The sequence below is a fragment of the Lissotriton helveticus genome, chromosome 1_1 (assembly GCF_964261635.1).
Source record: "Lissotriton helveticus chromosome 1_1, aLisHel1.1, whole genome shotgun sequence".
Lineage (NCBI taxonomy): Eukaryota > Metazoa > Chordata > Amphibia > Caudata > Salamandridae > Lissotriton > Lissotriton helveticus.
This window is the reverse complement of record NC_136057.1, coordinates 850,467,759-850,483,200: the sequence shown is the minus strand read 5'-3', so window position 1 is coordinate 850,483,200 and position 15,442 is coordinate 850,467,759. Positions and strand designations below refer to the sequence as shown.

At 42.0% G+C, this 15,442-nt stretch overlaps 1 protein-coding gene across 17 annotated transcripts in view; it reads left to right on the top strand.

Annotated features, from left to right (window-relative positions):
• The window catches only part of MYBPC1 (myosin binding protein C1), a 323,873-nt gene that overhangs the window by 286,060 nt on the left and 22,371 nt on the right, over positions 1–15,442 (top strand). For all 17 annotated transcript variants that reach the window (XM_078675170.1, XM_078675161.1, XM_078675152.1 and 14 more), the window contains 4 exons: positions 3,700–3,895; positions 6,126–6,265; positions 8,056–8,215; positions 11,562–11,698. In XM_078675170.1, coding sequence (XP_078531296.1) covers positions 3,700–3,895; positions 6,126–6,265; positions 8,056–8,215; positions 11,562–11,698 — 633 coding nt within the window. The remainder of the gene's footprint in view (positions 1–3,699; positions 3,896–6,125; positions 6,266–8,055; positions 8,216–11,561; positions 11,699–15,442) is intronic.

Here is a 15,442-nt window from a genome sequence, read left to right as displayed (position 1 = left end):
GTCAACATGCTTCAGCCATAAGTGATGCCAAAATTATATAAATGGTCTTGATCAGGCCCTAGGATACCAACCACTTCTCTGTTCTAGTGGTGTAAAGAGCAGCCGCGGACGCTGCAGGTAAGACCAGTTGGGTGGTGGGTACAGGTGAGGGGGGATTTCGAGAGACGACCACTAGGGAAAATGAAATAAAAAATAAATGTTCCCTCTCATGACCTCACCGCCCTTACCTGCAGAGGCCATGGCTGGTAAAGTGTGATTACTGGTATACCGAAGTAGAAAATTTAAAAACCGTACATTTATAAAAAGGTGTACTTGAGGTCCACTTGACAGAACTCTAGTAACACCCTATTTCATGGGTCACTACCCCATTGAGGGAGAATGGTAGTGCTTCCCTGTGGACAAACAGACATCAGGAGTAGGCAACCGTGGCGGGAGGGAATTTGGAACCTAACCTAACCCAGCTTTTTTAACCCAATGCAGTGCAAGACATTTTTAAGTCAATGAACATGTTGGCTTTCTGAGTTAAAATAGTTTTGAGAACACTAGCAGCACAGGGCAACGGGTGTTCTGAATTGGGAGAAGCAGTGTTGAAGTGATGGAGGACTTTGAGTATGCCTCTTCTGTGGCTACCAGGTGTTGAATAGTTGACTCTAGGCATGTGCATAGTTTAAAAATGCAGGAACCTAGTAAGCTGGTGGTGTTGTATTCCTTAAAGTTAATTTGAAGATATATTGATTCCATATTCCTTTCTGCTCTGTTACTGTTACACACCAACTTAAATTGAATACTAGAGATGATTAGTAGCCAATGTAGGTAGACTAGAGTTAATGTGTAAGCACAGTCCTGGGCACACGTGATGAGGGTATTATAATGTTGACATCAGTTTCAAAGCGTTACGTAAAAGCAGTGGTCGACACCAGTAGAAGTTCAAAAAGTTTCTTTATATATAGCAGCAACGACTGTGTTGATCAGAACAAAAACCAGCCGACACGTATTTCGTCACTAGGAGAGGTCCTGTGACTCATCAGGGCTGGGGAGGATACAAAACGGGGTGAGTGGAAGGAACGGGTACAGTAGGGTAAACTAGTCGTTGACTACACAAGGGAAGCGAGGAGGTCATCACCCTAGGTGTGGCTGCAAGGAGGAAAGAGAGAAAACACTGTGCGACACGTGTGATGATAGGTGACTCTTGTGAATGTGCCGCTCGCATGAGTCAAAGCTCATGCTGGAGGCGCGGGAAAAGCACGGTAACGCTGTGACTGTTGTGAAAGTGCCGCTTTCATGTAATGATAATCATGATAAAGAACGCGGTAAAACATATAACATGAAGTGGTGTGGAATGGAAAAGGAGTGCGAGCAGTAGTGAATGCTTGTGTGCCAGAGAGTATACCAGTGAACATCATGAAAGTGCATAATCGCAATGGTGGAAACGGGAGCATACAATGGGCAGTGGACGCCAACATAAATCAACATGATGACAGTTAAACAAATGAAAACAAGAACGTTGAAAGTAGCGGGGTGGTCTTTTTACTTTTTGTAAAGCATCTCGTTTTCCTTTTAGGAAAACGGGCTCCTTTGCAAAAAAAAAGATTGCTTTATTTAAAAGCTATCATGGACATAGTGGTCTGCTGACTTCAGCAGGCCAGCACACCCGTAATGTTTGCTGTTCCTAGGGGATCGCAAATTACGATCTACCTCATTAATATTAATGAGGTACAGGCCTGCCAAGTATCACGCATCAGGCGTGACGCCAACGCATTTCAGTGTGGTGTTCCGCAACACCGCACTCTGAGTCTCTGCTCTACCAGCACTGAAGTTCTAGCGTGCGCGCCTGTGACCTGTGCCGGCTCTGCTGTTCCCCGCAGCCTTGCTGAACTGGGCGCTGGCTGCTGCACTGAAATTCCCGCCCGTGGTGCTGGCGTGGCTGGGTCACTCAGACTACAGCCCAAGCCTTACGTCACCGGGTCAAGATAGTAGCTGTGCAATACCGAGGCAGTAACACCCGCCGGGCGGGGTCTGCCCTTAGTAGTCTCCTGATTTACCGCTGAGGCACTGCAGAGGGATGTGATCTTGGTTGGCTACATTCAATCGAAAGCAAGTCTCTCACTCTCACCACAACGCGGGCAGCTTCACGTGACGTGGCTGTAACAGATTGGCAGGGCTGCCCTGAACAACATACACGAGTTCTTATTAAGTTAAGAAATCACCCCGCAGTAGTAGGCCTGCACTTAATGAATCGGGAGGCAGTGCAGTGGTTGATGTGCGTGACTGGCACCCCCTGCTGTTTGTTATCCTGCCTAGCCCCAGGAAGGCATCCATGCTGCTTAAGGCGGGCCCACGCAGCGCTGGGATACAACTTTAAGCGGGGTCTTTGAATGACTGAAAACTACCGCGGCTTGAAACTCTTGAAAAGAGCTGCCTGCCTGTGGTTCGCCGTGTGCTCGGACACCGCTGTAACTCCAGACCTGGCAGCACTCGGGTGAGTCAGGCATGCTGCTTAGAGTTCGCACCTTTCCAAGAGAAAATTACAGGCCATTCCTTGTTATTTCAAGAGTCTGCAAAGGCCTGGATCTTGTTCATGACATATTAACTGGTCTGGAGACAAAATCGTATTTTACATTTTAGTCATTCGTAAAGTGCAATTTCTATGTTTGTTTGTATTAGTCATGGATAGAACACATTTAAACTAATTGCTTTCTATTTAGATTTGTGAAGTATACAGATAAACGGTAGAAATATGTACCAGCTCTCCTTTTGCTTATTCTTGTACTGGCTGGAACATCAACATATCAACCCTCTGTTTATTTGATCTCTGCAGCACGTACTTAACCGTATTATTTATGAGAATGCAATAAAGTGTAATGACATTGGGGTGTAGGACATTTATGATGTTTACTCTACCTTTATATCTTCTTGGTACACAAATAGTTTTGTATCACTATTTTAACCTTCCAGTTCAGGGTTTCGAAGCAGTTGAAAGATATTTTAGAAGGTTTCCCAGTGACGAAAGGGTGTAATTTGTAATATTTAATTATTTCCATGCACTTCATTGCTTCGTTTTACTGCAGGACAATGTCACACATTTGGCAGCTGAGTGCCACTCACAAGTGCACTGAAACAATGGTAATGGCACACAATCTGCAAACTTGGCAGCTATGTGTGTGAAGCTCTCTCACACCCCTCTACTTCTCTCAAATCCCCAGAAACTGAGGCCTGGCTGCAGTGACACACAGTTTCCAGGTAGCAACCCCATGTAGGGAGCCTTTGCACACCTCCTGCTTTCCTCAAACACCGACTCTGGAGCCTGGTTGCAGCAATGCACTGCACTGCCTCCATGCAGCATCCCTTTGTAAAGGCACTAGGTTAGCACCCTTCCATTTCTGGTGTTTTGCAGCAGTTTTAAGAACTTCTTAGAGTTTCTCGTTGCTTTAATGGGTGTAATTTCTGATATTTATATATTTCCCTCATCTTCAGTTCTTGATTTTGCTTGCGCGAAAGTGTCACTCATAATCGTTGAATGTCACTCATAATTGCACTGAAATTATGAAAATGCCACACATGAGCAATACAAAACCTTGGCAGCAATGACAATGTCCATGGCAAACATTATAGGTGGTCAACCCTGAGAGGCGAGTTATATTCGCTATTACCATATCTCCTTAAAAAATAGCATCATTTATTGTACAATTTACTTTTCAGGGGAAACCAAGACCAAAAGTATCCTGGAAAAAGAATGGCGCGCACATAGATAAAACTCAGATCAACATCCGGAACAGTGAATGTGACACAATTCTATTTATTCGTAAGGCGGAGAGGGGCCATTCTGGAAAATACGACTTGAAAGTGAAAGTGGAAAACCTGCAAGACAAGGCTTCAATCTTCATTCAAATAGTTGGTATGTCGGACCGCGCTGATGCTTTTTCTTTTCGCAGAATGCTCGAGTCTATCCTGGACGGTCACACGAGCCCGAAAACACTCATTAATATAGTAATAACGATTGATAATAAACAACAAAATACTGCCAAGCGCTATTATTTTACAATGTAAATGTTTTTTAAGCGAGTCATCCACACAGTATTCTACCAAAACAGTTCTTTGTGTTTCTCCAAGATTCAAATACAGAGGGACAATGGCCGGGGGTGTGAAATGTGTAGATCTATAGACTGTGAAGTGTTTTGTACGTATTGGTGGGCAGACATATGTTTTCCAGTCCACTGCAGTTCAAGAGCCAGGCGCTAATGTGGCTGCTGGATAGAATTAAGAGTGATTGAATACAAGATAGACATTGCGACATTTTTAAAGAAATGCAAGATTAATATTATCAATATTATTATTATTCCCTGTAGGATTGTAGAGTCAAGGCGGCTGATGAATTTTGACTTTCAGTGGTCGCATCTGCCCTAGTCATTTCAACTACAGCAAAACGCTATAGGAATTAAAACAAGTGAATAATCTATAAAGCATTGACGATTTTTATTTATACGGAATCAACGTGTAATTATTTCGTAACAATAGGTTTTATTTGCATGCATTGCACTATTGCTATCAAATAAATTACTGATAAATATATATGGAATTATATTTTGCCTAGGGCACATTTTTACATCAGGTAGAACTCATTTTCATCTCGACCACCCCTACATGTGTCCTTTCTTAGGACTTCGAGTGTTGCAAGCATTTATGCTAACTCATAGGCTGCGATATTTAGTATTAACATCTTTGTGCTCATTAGCCAGGGATCTCTTTGACCTTGGAGCAATCATGTATGCATGTCACGTAATAATAACAAATGGCAAAGCCAATAGGTCTTGCTTTAATGTGCCAACACATCTAAACGAAAGCATTCAGAAAGGCTGTTTCAATATTTTTGCATGCACAAATGTGGTTTATCACATTAAAGCCATCCGTACTGGCTTTGCCAATGCTGGGACAAAGGAAGCAAAAAAGGATAGTTTTCTGCAGAGCATATATGGGTGGCAAAGAAGTAAAAGGAGTAACTGTGTGGTGACTGATGTATCTTTCAGATGTAAAATAGTCTCTCCTGCATTCTAATGGAAGCTCTCCCAGGAAGGAGCACTGATGCACCAAACAACTAAGAAATACTCCCCCGGATAAAGCCAAAGCCCAGTTTGTGTGTTTTTAATGACTTGGTAGCAGTAGGTCATGCAGACAGCTGCGGTGCGTAGTCAGACTTAAAAAGAAAAAGATACTAGACAAATCATCTGTGAGCCTCTGAGGACTTTCAAGCTGCTTTTTGTGATCTAAACTTGACTGGTAGACCAGTCAAGATGAGTACAATGTATATAGGCAGATAGGATAGGCAGCTTCTTGCAAATACCCCAGTAACCACCGGCTTGAGAGGATTATCAGTTTACAGCTCCTAAATTGCAACACTAGGCATGATGGCCGGCGTGGCAGGGCTAACAATCAGAGCACATGCTCCATAATCCATACAGTAGTTCAAGAATTATGGGTGATCCATAGGGATGTATGACGTTACAACGCATACTTTTACCACGCATACCTTTACAACGCGTTTTTTACCACGCATACCATTACAACGCATAGCTCTTAGAGGTGCTGGATAGTGGTAAGTATAATTTTCTATTCCAACTCCAGTCCCCGTGGACACTAGGGAAGGTGTTGGATAGAAAATTAAACGTATTCCCTATCCTAGAGCGCCCCCCAGCGCAATGCGTTGTAATGGTATGCGTGGTAATGCCTGCATTGTAATGGTAGTGCGTTGTAAAAGTTTTGTTGTAAACGTTACATACCGATCCATAGCAACAGTACAATACTGAATGAAACCACCAGCTACATACATGACATTATTTTCCGGCAACTCCTCTCCATTATACATGCTGATATGAATTTTCATTCTTTATTGTTATTTATAGAACATTTGGAGACACTCTGATGAGGCAACAAAAGCTTTTAACCTGGGTAGATTGTTGTATGCTGTAAACGGAGTATTACATGGGTCTCTCAAGCTACCACATTACCATCCATTTTAATATCTTGCCCACTAAAGTAGCCAATCAAAATTGGGAAGCCCAGTTACAAAGTCATGTATCTAACTATAGCAATGACTAAACCCACAATCAGATTTTGTTTTTGGCTTACAGACCGTCCAGGGCCACCTCAATCAGTAACGATTGAAGAGGTGTGGGGTGAAAATGCTGCCTTAGAATGGAAACCTCCCACAGACAATGGAAATGCCAACATTACAGGATACACTGTTCAGAAAGCAGACAAGAAGACAATGGTACGTCACACAATCAGATTAAATGTAGAAAGCCTTGTGGTGTTTGTCAATATTTGATGCGATGTGTCAATACGATAACAGTAGAGACAGATTTATAACAACATTTACAGTCCTAAGAGTCCTGTAAACTAAAATCAATGATACAAAAAATTGTTCCCTGAGGTGAGATCAAGTTGAACCTCTCTGATATACAATATCCTTCGTATCTAAGAGTAATCTGTTGTTTCGTGAATTAATCTGTATTGATTTCAAAATGTGTACTTCTGCTAATGAAAGATATTTGAATGCAGGTCCCCTACTGCATTTATGCCTATGTGCATCTGCCAAGTTCATGTTCTCGTGGGTGTTGTGTAGCTACGGGAAAGATGGAAGGGTCTGTGGCAAAGATAAAGGGCGCATGAAGGAGGCTTCAACCACTTATGTTATTTTGGGATATCATAGAGGAAGAGGAGGAATGGTACTTAACAGACCTTGCAGATGAACTACTAGTGCTGCGCCAAGGTTGGCATAAAAGATGTATAGCAGGACACAAAACACAGGAATACAGAAGAAGTGTCACATAACATCTGTGTGTAGGTAATTCTGCGCAGTACCTGGTCACTGAGTCTGGGGCAAGCAAGCAAAAGCTAGGGTTAGACTAACCGAGAAACACAAGGGTTTAGAAGCATGCTAACATTTAGTGCAATAGCAAAACTTAATCTGTAAGTTCTCTTTTATTCCTCCCCCTCTCCCTCCCAGGTCATTTCTTGAGTGTGTGGTGCATATTGATTGCATGAATGTCAATAGGGCTAACCAGGGGTGACAGCTGCTATTCCTGGCTTGCTCCCTCCTTCCACTAGCAATTAGGGGAATCGGTGTTTATGCATGGTTGATTCATTATTTCCTAAGACACAAATAGACAGCTAAAAAAAATGCAATAGTTGGTTAAATGGTATCTTGCTATACAGTGAAAACAATTTGCTGCCAAAGGCTTGAATGGTGTGCTATTATGATTGGCTTCCAGACAGGAACAAATCTGTCAATATTGCAGCAGGTAGAGTGGGTCTGGGGCCCAGGGTGTGCAGGACCCACTGCACTCGAATTATTGACATTTGTTTGCTACCAGACAGTAAGAAAGAGTGCCCATTTTCTTTGCTTGCATTGGTGTCTAAAGCACCCATGTTGCACAAGTGCTTGCAGAGCCCAATAATAAGATTCCCGTTGATAACCCCTTGCTGCTTTCTAAGCTTTTATAGCGAGAAGCCCTTCGTAAAGGATGTCCTTCCAAAAAGCCTCCTTTCCAGGATTAAAGGCACAATAATTATTTAACAACTCCTTACAAGTACAAAACGATATAGCTTGGGCAATGTAGACCCCAAGAGCCCACCTTAGATCCATCTAATAATTAAAGATCTTCTCAGCATTTGAAGGAATGTAGTTATACGGTCAGAAGCAAGATCTCCTGAGATAGGACTCAAATAGGAAAGTAAGATTCAGTTCTTAGAGTAGTCTAATGAGTACAGAAAGAATGCAAACATCTCTTTCATTTGCGCTTCACTTGCTGGAGACATGACAATCATTTAATGAGTTGGTTAAGGCAAATGGGGTCTATGAATCTTGTCTTACAATCTCTGCGGTTCCCTTTGTGCAAAATGTTGCGACAAAAATAATAGAATAAGTCCTTTCAGCACATGGCAACATCACAGTATAAATTGAGAATAAAAGGCTAATCTACTGGCCTGTTGGAGTATGGATTCTCTCAAACATAGATTGCAATTCAAAATAGTAACTAACTTATTTGTTTTTTCTAGGAATGGTTTACGGTCATGGAGCACTACTCCCGGACGTGTGCGACTATTTCTGAACTTGTCATAGGAAATGAATACTATTTCCGAGTTTTCTCTGAAAACATGTGCGGCCTGAGTGAGACTGCAACAAAGACAGAAACCAGTGCTCTGATTGAGAAGGAAGGTTGGTTATTGTTTAGCAACTACACGCATGTATTTAGGAGGCATGAAGATTCACCATTTGTGAAGAACTATAAGTAGGGCCTTCATGTAACCTGGGTTACGCTGTCCTACAAGCCAACCAACATACACCTCATGGTTTCTTTTTGTATTAAGTTGTTTCCCTACACTATTGCAGAAAGGATATCCCTCTTTGTCTACATGCTACTACTCGCTATAAAATAAAACAAGCTAGTATCAGAATCGCCTTTCAATCACTTTATTCAAAGTATTTACAGCTTCAGTGAAATATCAATGCACTATTTAGACTCCAACACAGAATTCAAAAATCTGTGCTATGCATGTCACTGTGTGCTTCATTTGAAGTTTGGCAGAAAGTGTACTGCATCCCAAATGTGACACTCATCCGTCCTCTCTATGACTTCGGCAGTCAGTTTTCTGACAATGGTGTCCTTGTGGCTCTGTGGTCAAAAAAACTCACTCCAATGTTCTAACAGAGTTTGGGCTATCGGAGTAAGGTCATTATACTATTTGTCTTATTCGAGCACATGATCTGATGTCCTTTTTTTCTGTCCATCACAGCCAGTTAAACTCTAATGGTCATAAACAGAAAAATAAAAATAAAGTTCAAACAAAAAGGTTTGGTGTGCGGCACCTAAAATATGGTGGCTGTGCACCAATCCTTCTAAGCCTTTAGAGGAGTCACTATGAAGGCAGCTTCTATGAACGTACAGAGATCATCGCTGGATGATGGGTGCTCTCCAAATATGGCTGTCCTCTGAACATAAGGGTGATAGACCTAATGTCCGCTAACACCCTGACAGACCGAGATAAAATTACCAATGTATACATCAGGTCCTTAATGAATGCTACAACTTCTTTAGCCCCCATCCTGACAGTGGTGATTCCAACCATCCTTCCAGAATCTATAGACCCTGCTTCCTTCTGCCTCTGCAACCTTTTTCTAACATACAGAAGAGCGCTGTGGCACTGAATATGCTGTAGCCGGAAAGGGGAAATTAACTACAGGTGATCTAATAAAATGCTTCTTCTACTCATAGTCGTTCAGCCTTCTGGCTTAATATGAAGGAGGTGGCCCATCCCTGCCATGATATGGTCTCAAAGTAGTTTGCCATCTCAATTGGAAAGCCCAGAAGTATGTGCCCCGCCACCTACTTACAAGCTCCACTCTAGCACACATATGCATCACTTGCTTGAGTTACTTCTCTCTGACCACCATACGTATTGATAAAAAACATCACAGAGCAAAATGAGATTTGAGGGTTCTGTAAAAGAACAGGATTCAATGGCTGTAATCTCAAGAGTTACAGCAGAATGAAACACGAATGTAGTTGAGCTCTGCACAAAGAAGCCTCATCACTGCAATCAATATAGTGTCTAATAGAAGCTCTCTTCAAAGTTGTCAATCACTGCTTCAGACTACAACACCATCAATCACTTTTTCACCAAGAAGATGAACAACATAGAACTCCACTCCACTCTGCCTCCAATCCCTTTTTGTGCCACCACCATCCTTTAATTTCCTCTTATACAGTGAATCAACATCCTCAACCTCTTCAAGGCCACTGCTATTGAAGATAACAATAAACCATCATCCATAGTGAACTCTGCTCATGGTGATGCCTTCACACTTTCTCATCAACATCCTCAAAGTCTCCCTAAACCAAGAACCTTTCACATACAACCTCAACACACTACCATTCCTTCAACTGATGAAAGAATCTACCCTGCACTCAGATGGAATTACCAGCTATCATACCAACACCCACATATCTTAATTGAGAAAGCATTCTCTGCGTAGCTACAGGATTAACCAACAAGAATAGCCTTTCATAGCACCACCAGTTCAGGTTCAGAGTACATTTCATGACAGAAACAATTACTCTACATTTAACGGCTAGGGCGCTCGACCTCGGACTTGGAGGAACTGGGTTCGAGTCTCGGTAACGACGCCAAAACCTCCTGTGATTCTGGGCAAATCACTTAATCTCCCCGTGCCTAAAAATGAAAGTGTGTCCTCATGTAACGTAACTGGAAAATGTGTAAAAGCGCTCTGATACCTGATTCGGTTCGGGTCTAGTTCGCGCTATATAAAACTCTGCAAAAAAAAAAAAAATCCAGTCCTCGTCAAGAATAGCAAGCATTGGCAAAACCACTGTTCTGGTTTAATGTACTAACACATGCAGGACCCATTTATGAAACGAAATCCAGTTTATATTGATGGCTCCCTTGCCTTCAATACAATTCTGTTTCTTTACTGATTTCATATAAAGTGAGGATGGCAAAAAAACATGAATTATTTAATTTCCAAGAAAGACAGAAAAGTAGGACTATATAGAAGAGTGACTTACAACTCAACCTTCATTTGACACAAGAAACCAAAACAAGACTTTATTTTAAAGCATGGGAGACTTCAATATAGAGAACCTTTCATTTCCAAAGTAAAAGAAACCATCAGATGACACTATCGATAAGCTACCAGGAGTAAAGGGCAGGCAGAGGAAAAGTAGGACACATCAGGAAAGGAATGAGTGGTGGGTGGGGAAACAAGAGGGCTGGGAGGCAGAGAAAGAGGAAGATACACATGAAAGAGGAAAGACGATGGGGTGTCATTGAGTAACAACAGGAAGGAGAAGATGGGGGATTAAGGTGCACACAGCAGCAGTAGAGAGACAAAGACAGGTATGATGGGAGGTAGATACCATAGGGGATAGCAGGCAGGACAAATGAAGGGCAAGACAAGTGCGGGAAAGGGAGAGGCAGAGGGAGCCAGCAGGCGCTAACGCAAAAAGGCAATTGGAAGGGCAGGAACGAGCATTGAGGAGTACAGTATCAGTGATTGCCATGCGCGGTGCTGGACTAACTGCTGCTTCTTTCTTTACACTTGTAAATGTGACTCCTCCTGTATTTCAGGGGTTGAGGACGTGAAAGTCTAGAGTCTAGACTTTGTAGTAACTTTACACTCGGATGTTGTGAATAGTCCTAAGCAGTAAAGTCACTACAAAGCATAATAGTAAACATACACAGGCAAATTACTCACAAGTGTAAGTTAACTTTGCGAATAGTCCACAGAGTTTTTTGTTATTTGATTAGTACAAGCCCGTTCAGTATTAGAGTTTTCCATTTAAATGCAGTGACATACATGTCAGAACTGGAAAAAAGAGCTTCTTATACACAGCAGGTATAGGCTGAGTGAAGTGTGCGATTCTTTAAGGGGTTGTCTTGCGAAGGTTTTAAGAAACATTTAACAATTAACCGGACATTGCGATTAAGATGGTTTTAATGCTGTTCCTGAATGACACATAAAGAGTCTTTTTTTCTCTTTCTAGGTAAAGCCTACAAATGCCCGGATTACAAAGACTTTGATTTCACTGAACCACCGGTGTTCACTCAGCCTTTGATTCACACTGCTGCTATTGCGGGCTACAACGCAACGTTGAACTGCAGTGTTCGAGGAAATCCAAAGGTACTGTATGGGAAGTCCAGTCAAAAAATAACATTTGTGGCATTGGTTGTAGGGCTCATCTGACGCATTGCTTCACAAGTAACATTCCGTAGTTACCCAAGTCAGTGCACTTGGCAACTAGCCTGCTTTTATTCGGTATGACCGAGTACAGTATCTTTTCTGTGCCAAAAGCTCCCCCGCGGTCTTCCACATGGATTGTTGACTGCTGATCAAGCCCTTGTAGTTCATCTCTTCAGGTCCCATGAGTCATTCTGCAGTACACGGATGTCTCTTTTAATAAAACAAACTCGAATCCTTCTACTGCAATTTTGCCTTTGCCCCCCAGCTTGCTTCCCGGAGATTAAGCCTCATGCCGCAAGCAGTTCACCAAACCTCCTGGACTCGCCACTGTTTCAGATACAGAAAAAGCAAAACATTCAAAGACCCTAAAAACATCCTCTGCTTCTCTTGATTTCTGTCATGTCTTTTCTACCACTGTTTCAAAAGAAGGGAACACTTCTGTTTGTAATGATAAAGTCCCACAGAAGAAGAAGCAGACCACAATCCTACTACTCCTATAAAGCAGTGGCATAACAAAACCTCAGAGGTCCCCCCTGCAAGGCAAGGTGAGGGGTCCCCCCTTACCCATTCCCTAAGTGCCTTGATGCTTCTGAGTGTTTTATTTGTTTGCAGTTTGCCATCCCAGGGAACCCCCGTGAGGTTAATGGTGTTGGGCCGCCCCTGAAACGAAGTCTGCGGGGGGCCTCCGTTACACCCCTGATATAGAAGCCGAATATACTCTGACGGACCATGGTCAATTAGAGACCAATCTCCAGTCTTCCCTGCAGGGCAAATGTGCTGGAAAAGGACAACACATCTCTCTCCCATTGCACTGTTAGATCAACAGATAACTAACTCACCACAAGTTGATGTGATGTCAACTGGAAATCAGAGAATACAAGGAATCTCCCCTCAAAAGCTATAGAAGCATCAAACAATGAGGTGTCATCTATCCAATGGCCCATTCACTAAACTTTTTTCTGAGCATGAATGTTAGACCTAGAAATGTAGAGTGAGTCATGCTCAAGAGTGTAGTTAAAGATATTTTGTCACAGAAAAAAAGGTTTGTGATTAATGCTCCAAGTTCAAGAATATGACAGGACAGCGCTTATTGTTATACCCTTTATTTTTTCAGCAGTATACTTATCAGTTCACCCTTTCATATTTCCTCTGCAACACTGGCTGTATCACATGTGAGGTACTGAATCTCTGCTTGAATACATATCTCCATCAGCTAACATTATCAATGAGAACCAACTAGTTTTCCATATATATGTTTAAGAATCCCATATATGCCTAAAACTCAAAGGGAGAACTGGTAGTTGCCAAGAAAGTTTGCAAACTCACTGGGTAGCATTTAGGCCTGTATTCAACAAAACTTTCTTTGTTTAAATGAAGCATAAACCAAGATCTTGTTTAAAGTTCCCATAAATCTCCTCCCCTTATTTCAGACTGTTTTCTTTCCATGAGAAAGTACCTTAAAAATTCCACATTCAACAAAAATCATTCAAAACACATATACTGGTGGTAACAAAAGCTTGCTCTATTACCTGCCAGTGGCATCTGGTGAATTTTGAAACTGATAGGGCTGCCATCCATGAAAGGATGACGATGTATCTTATCCAATGTGAATAAAGTATTACTAACCAACGTTATATGACCTGAAAACACATTTGAAAGGTAAGGATTTGAAGAACCTAAGATTATCACTTATTCAAGGCCTTTATAAAACATATTATTTTGATTAAACTACTTTTACATCTCTCTAAATGGATTTATCCTGCAACATCATTGACAGCCCTCAAAAAATCTAAGAAATGTTGCCAGACCTGAAGGTCTGGCAACATTTCTTAGATTTTTAGAGGTCTGGTGTCTTGAATTATCTACTGAACACTTTGCCCATGAAACGGGTTCATAAACGACATTTTAACATTTCTTTTTATACAAATATATTAAGCTATATTGATTTACATACTATACTAATTTGAACAGTATCCTGATTTTCAAGAAATAATGGAGTACTAAACACTGTAGTTAGGTGGCAAGCAAACAAAGAAGAAGCCACCCATCCTGTGTCTGAATTCACAAGGTGTAACCAGCAAAACTGGGTTCAAATCCCAGCGGTTCGCTCCTATGCAAATCACTTTACTGTGCTTCATCCTAACTGAGCGTCAAAACTGAGATCACCTTCAGCAAACTCAGTTCATGCTGACTGCTACATGACAACTTCATGTAAGGTTTAATAGACAATAATGGTCCATATGCAGCAGCAGTACTAGCCATAACATGGACATTACAAAGTGACAGATACTGACTGAATGTTGTCAGGGCACTGGAGGCGGGGACAAGATCAAGTGTAGAAAAAAACAAGTTACTTACCTGTACACTGTGGTTCTCCAGTATTGATATCTTCTATAAATGCACATGCTTGACTCTTCTCCGTTGTAATGGTGGGAGTCCCATGATAACATTAGAAATAGCAATAATAAAAGATCACCATAGTCATCCACAGAACAGAAAACTCACTTAAGTAACTTTTCAGCCTCATTTTAAAACATCCAAACTTCAGGCAATCATAGCTGAGACCTCCATATTCCCTTCCCCACAGAGCCACCATACCTCAGATTTCGGGGACTAATGTATGATATACAAAAACTCTGAGGAGGGAGGGTTGCATGTCAATCTATAAAAGATATCAATACTTGAGAACCACAATGTACAGGTTACTTGTTTTTTCTCCTGTATTGAATCTTTTATAGATTCACATGCTGGAATCCGACTAGTAAGCAGTAAAACACAATAAGGGAAAAAGAAAGGTGGTGGGCAGGTGAATCATCCCACCATGACATAAACTTATAGCATCAGAAACCAAGAAGACAATAATAAGCATACAAATTTACAAACAGCATGTAAAGAACATAGAAGGCTAAAAGCTGCCTACCTTAGGTAAAGAGACATCAAACTGTAGCTTGTCCAACAGCGAAATTTGCCTTTTTACAACCATAAAGGCAGTAATGCTTTGTGAATGTTGTACAATGGCAAAACATTCACCCCCAGTCACTGAGTCACCCTCAGATCTGGGGGTAATCCATTGTTATGTTGCTCACCAAGTCACCCCAGTTCAGACATGGCCATATGCAAATCAGTCTTGACCCTGTCCCTCATAGGAACAGTCCAGATCGAACTGCCAAGCCATGTCTTCCCTGGACCGGAATCAAGCATCCTAGAACCTGTTTCTGGCTATTAGCTGTCTTCAGCCAGGATAGCTTGACTCCAGTGGCGTAGTGAGCACGGGACCCGTGTCTGGGCATACACTTCCCACATAGGGTGAACAGCAAAACACACAAGATGATGGACGGAATGTTGCACAATGGCAAAACATTCACCCCCAGTCACAGATCTGGGTTTAATCCATTGTTATTTTGCTCACCAAACCACCCCAGTTCAGACATGGCCATATGCAAATCTGTCTTGACCCTGTGCCACACTAGAACAGTCCAGACCGAACTGCCAAGCCAAATCTTCCCTGGACCGGAATCAAGCATCTTAGGCCCGGTTTCTGGCTATCAGCCGTCTTCAGCCAGGATAGATTGACTCCAGTGGCGTAGTGAGCACAGGACCCATGTCTGGGCATACCCTTTCCACATAGGGTAAACAGCAAAACACACAAGATGATGGACGGAATGTTGCACAATGGCAAAACAT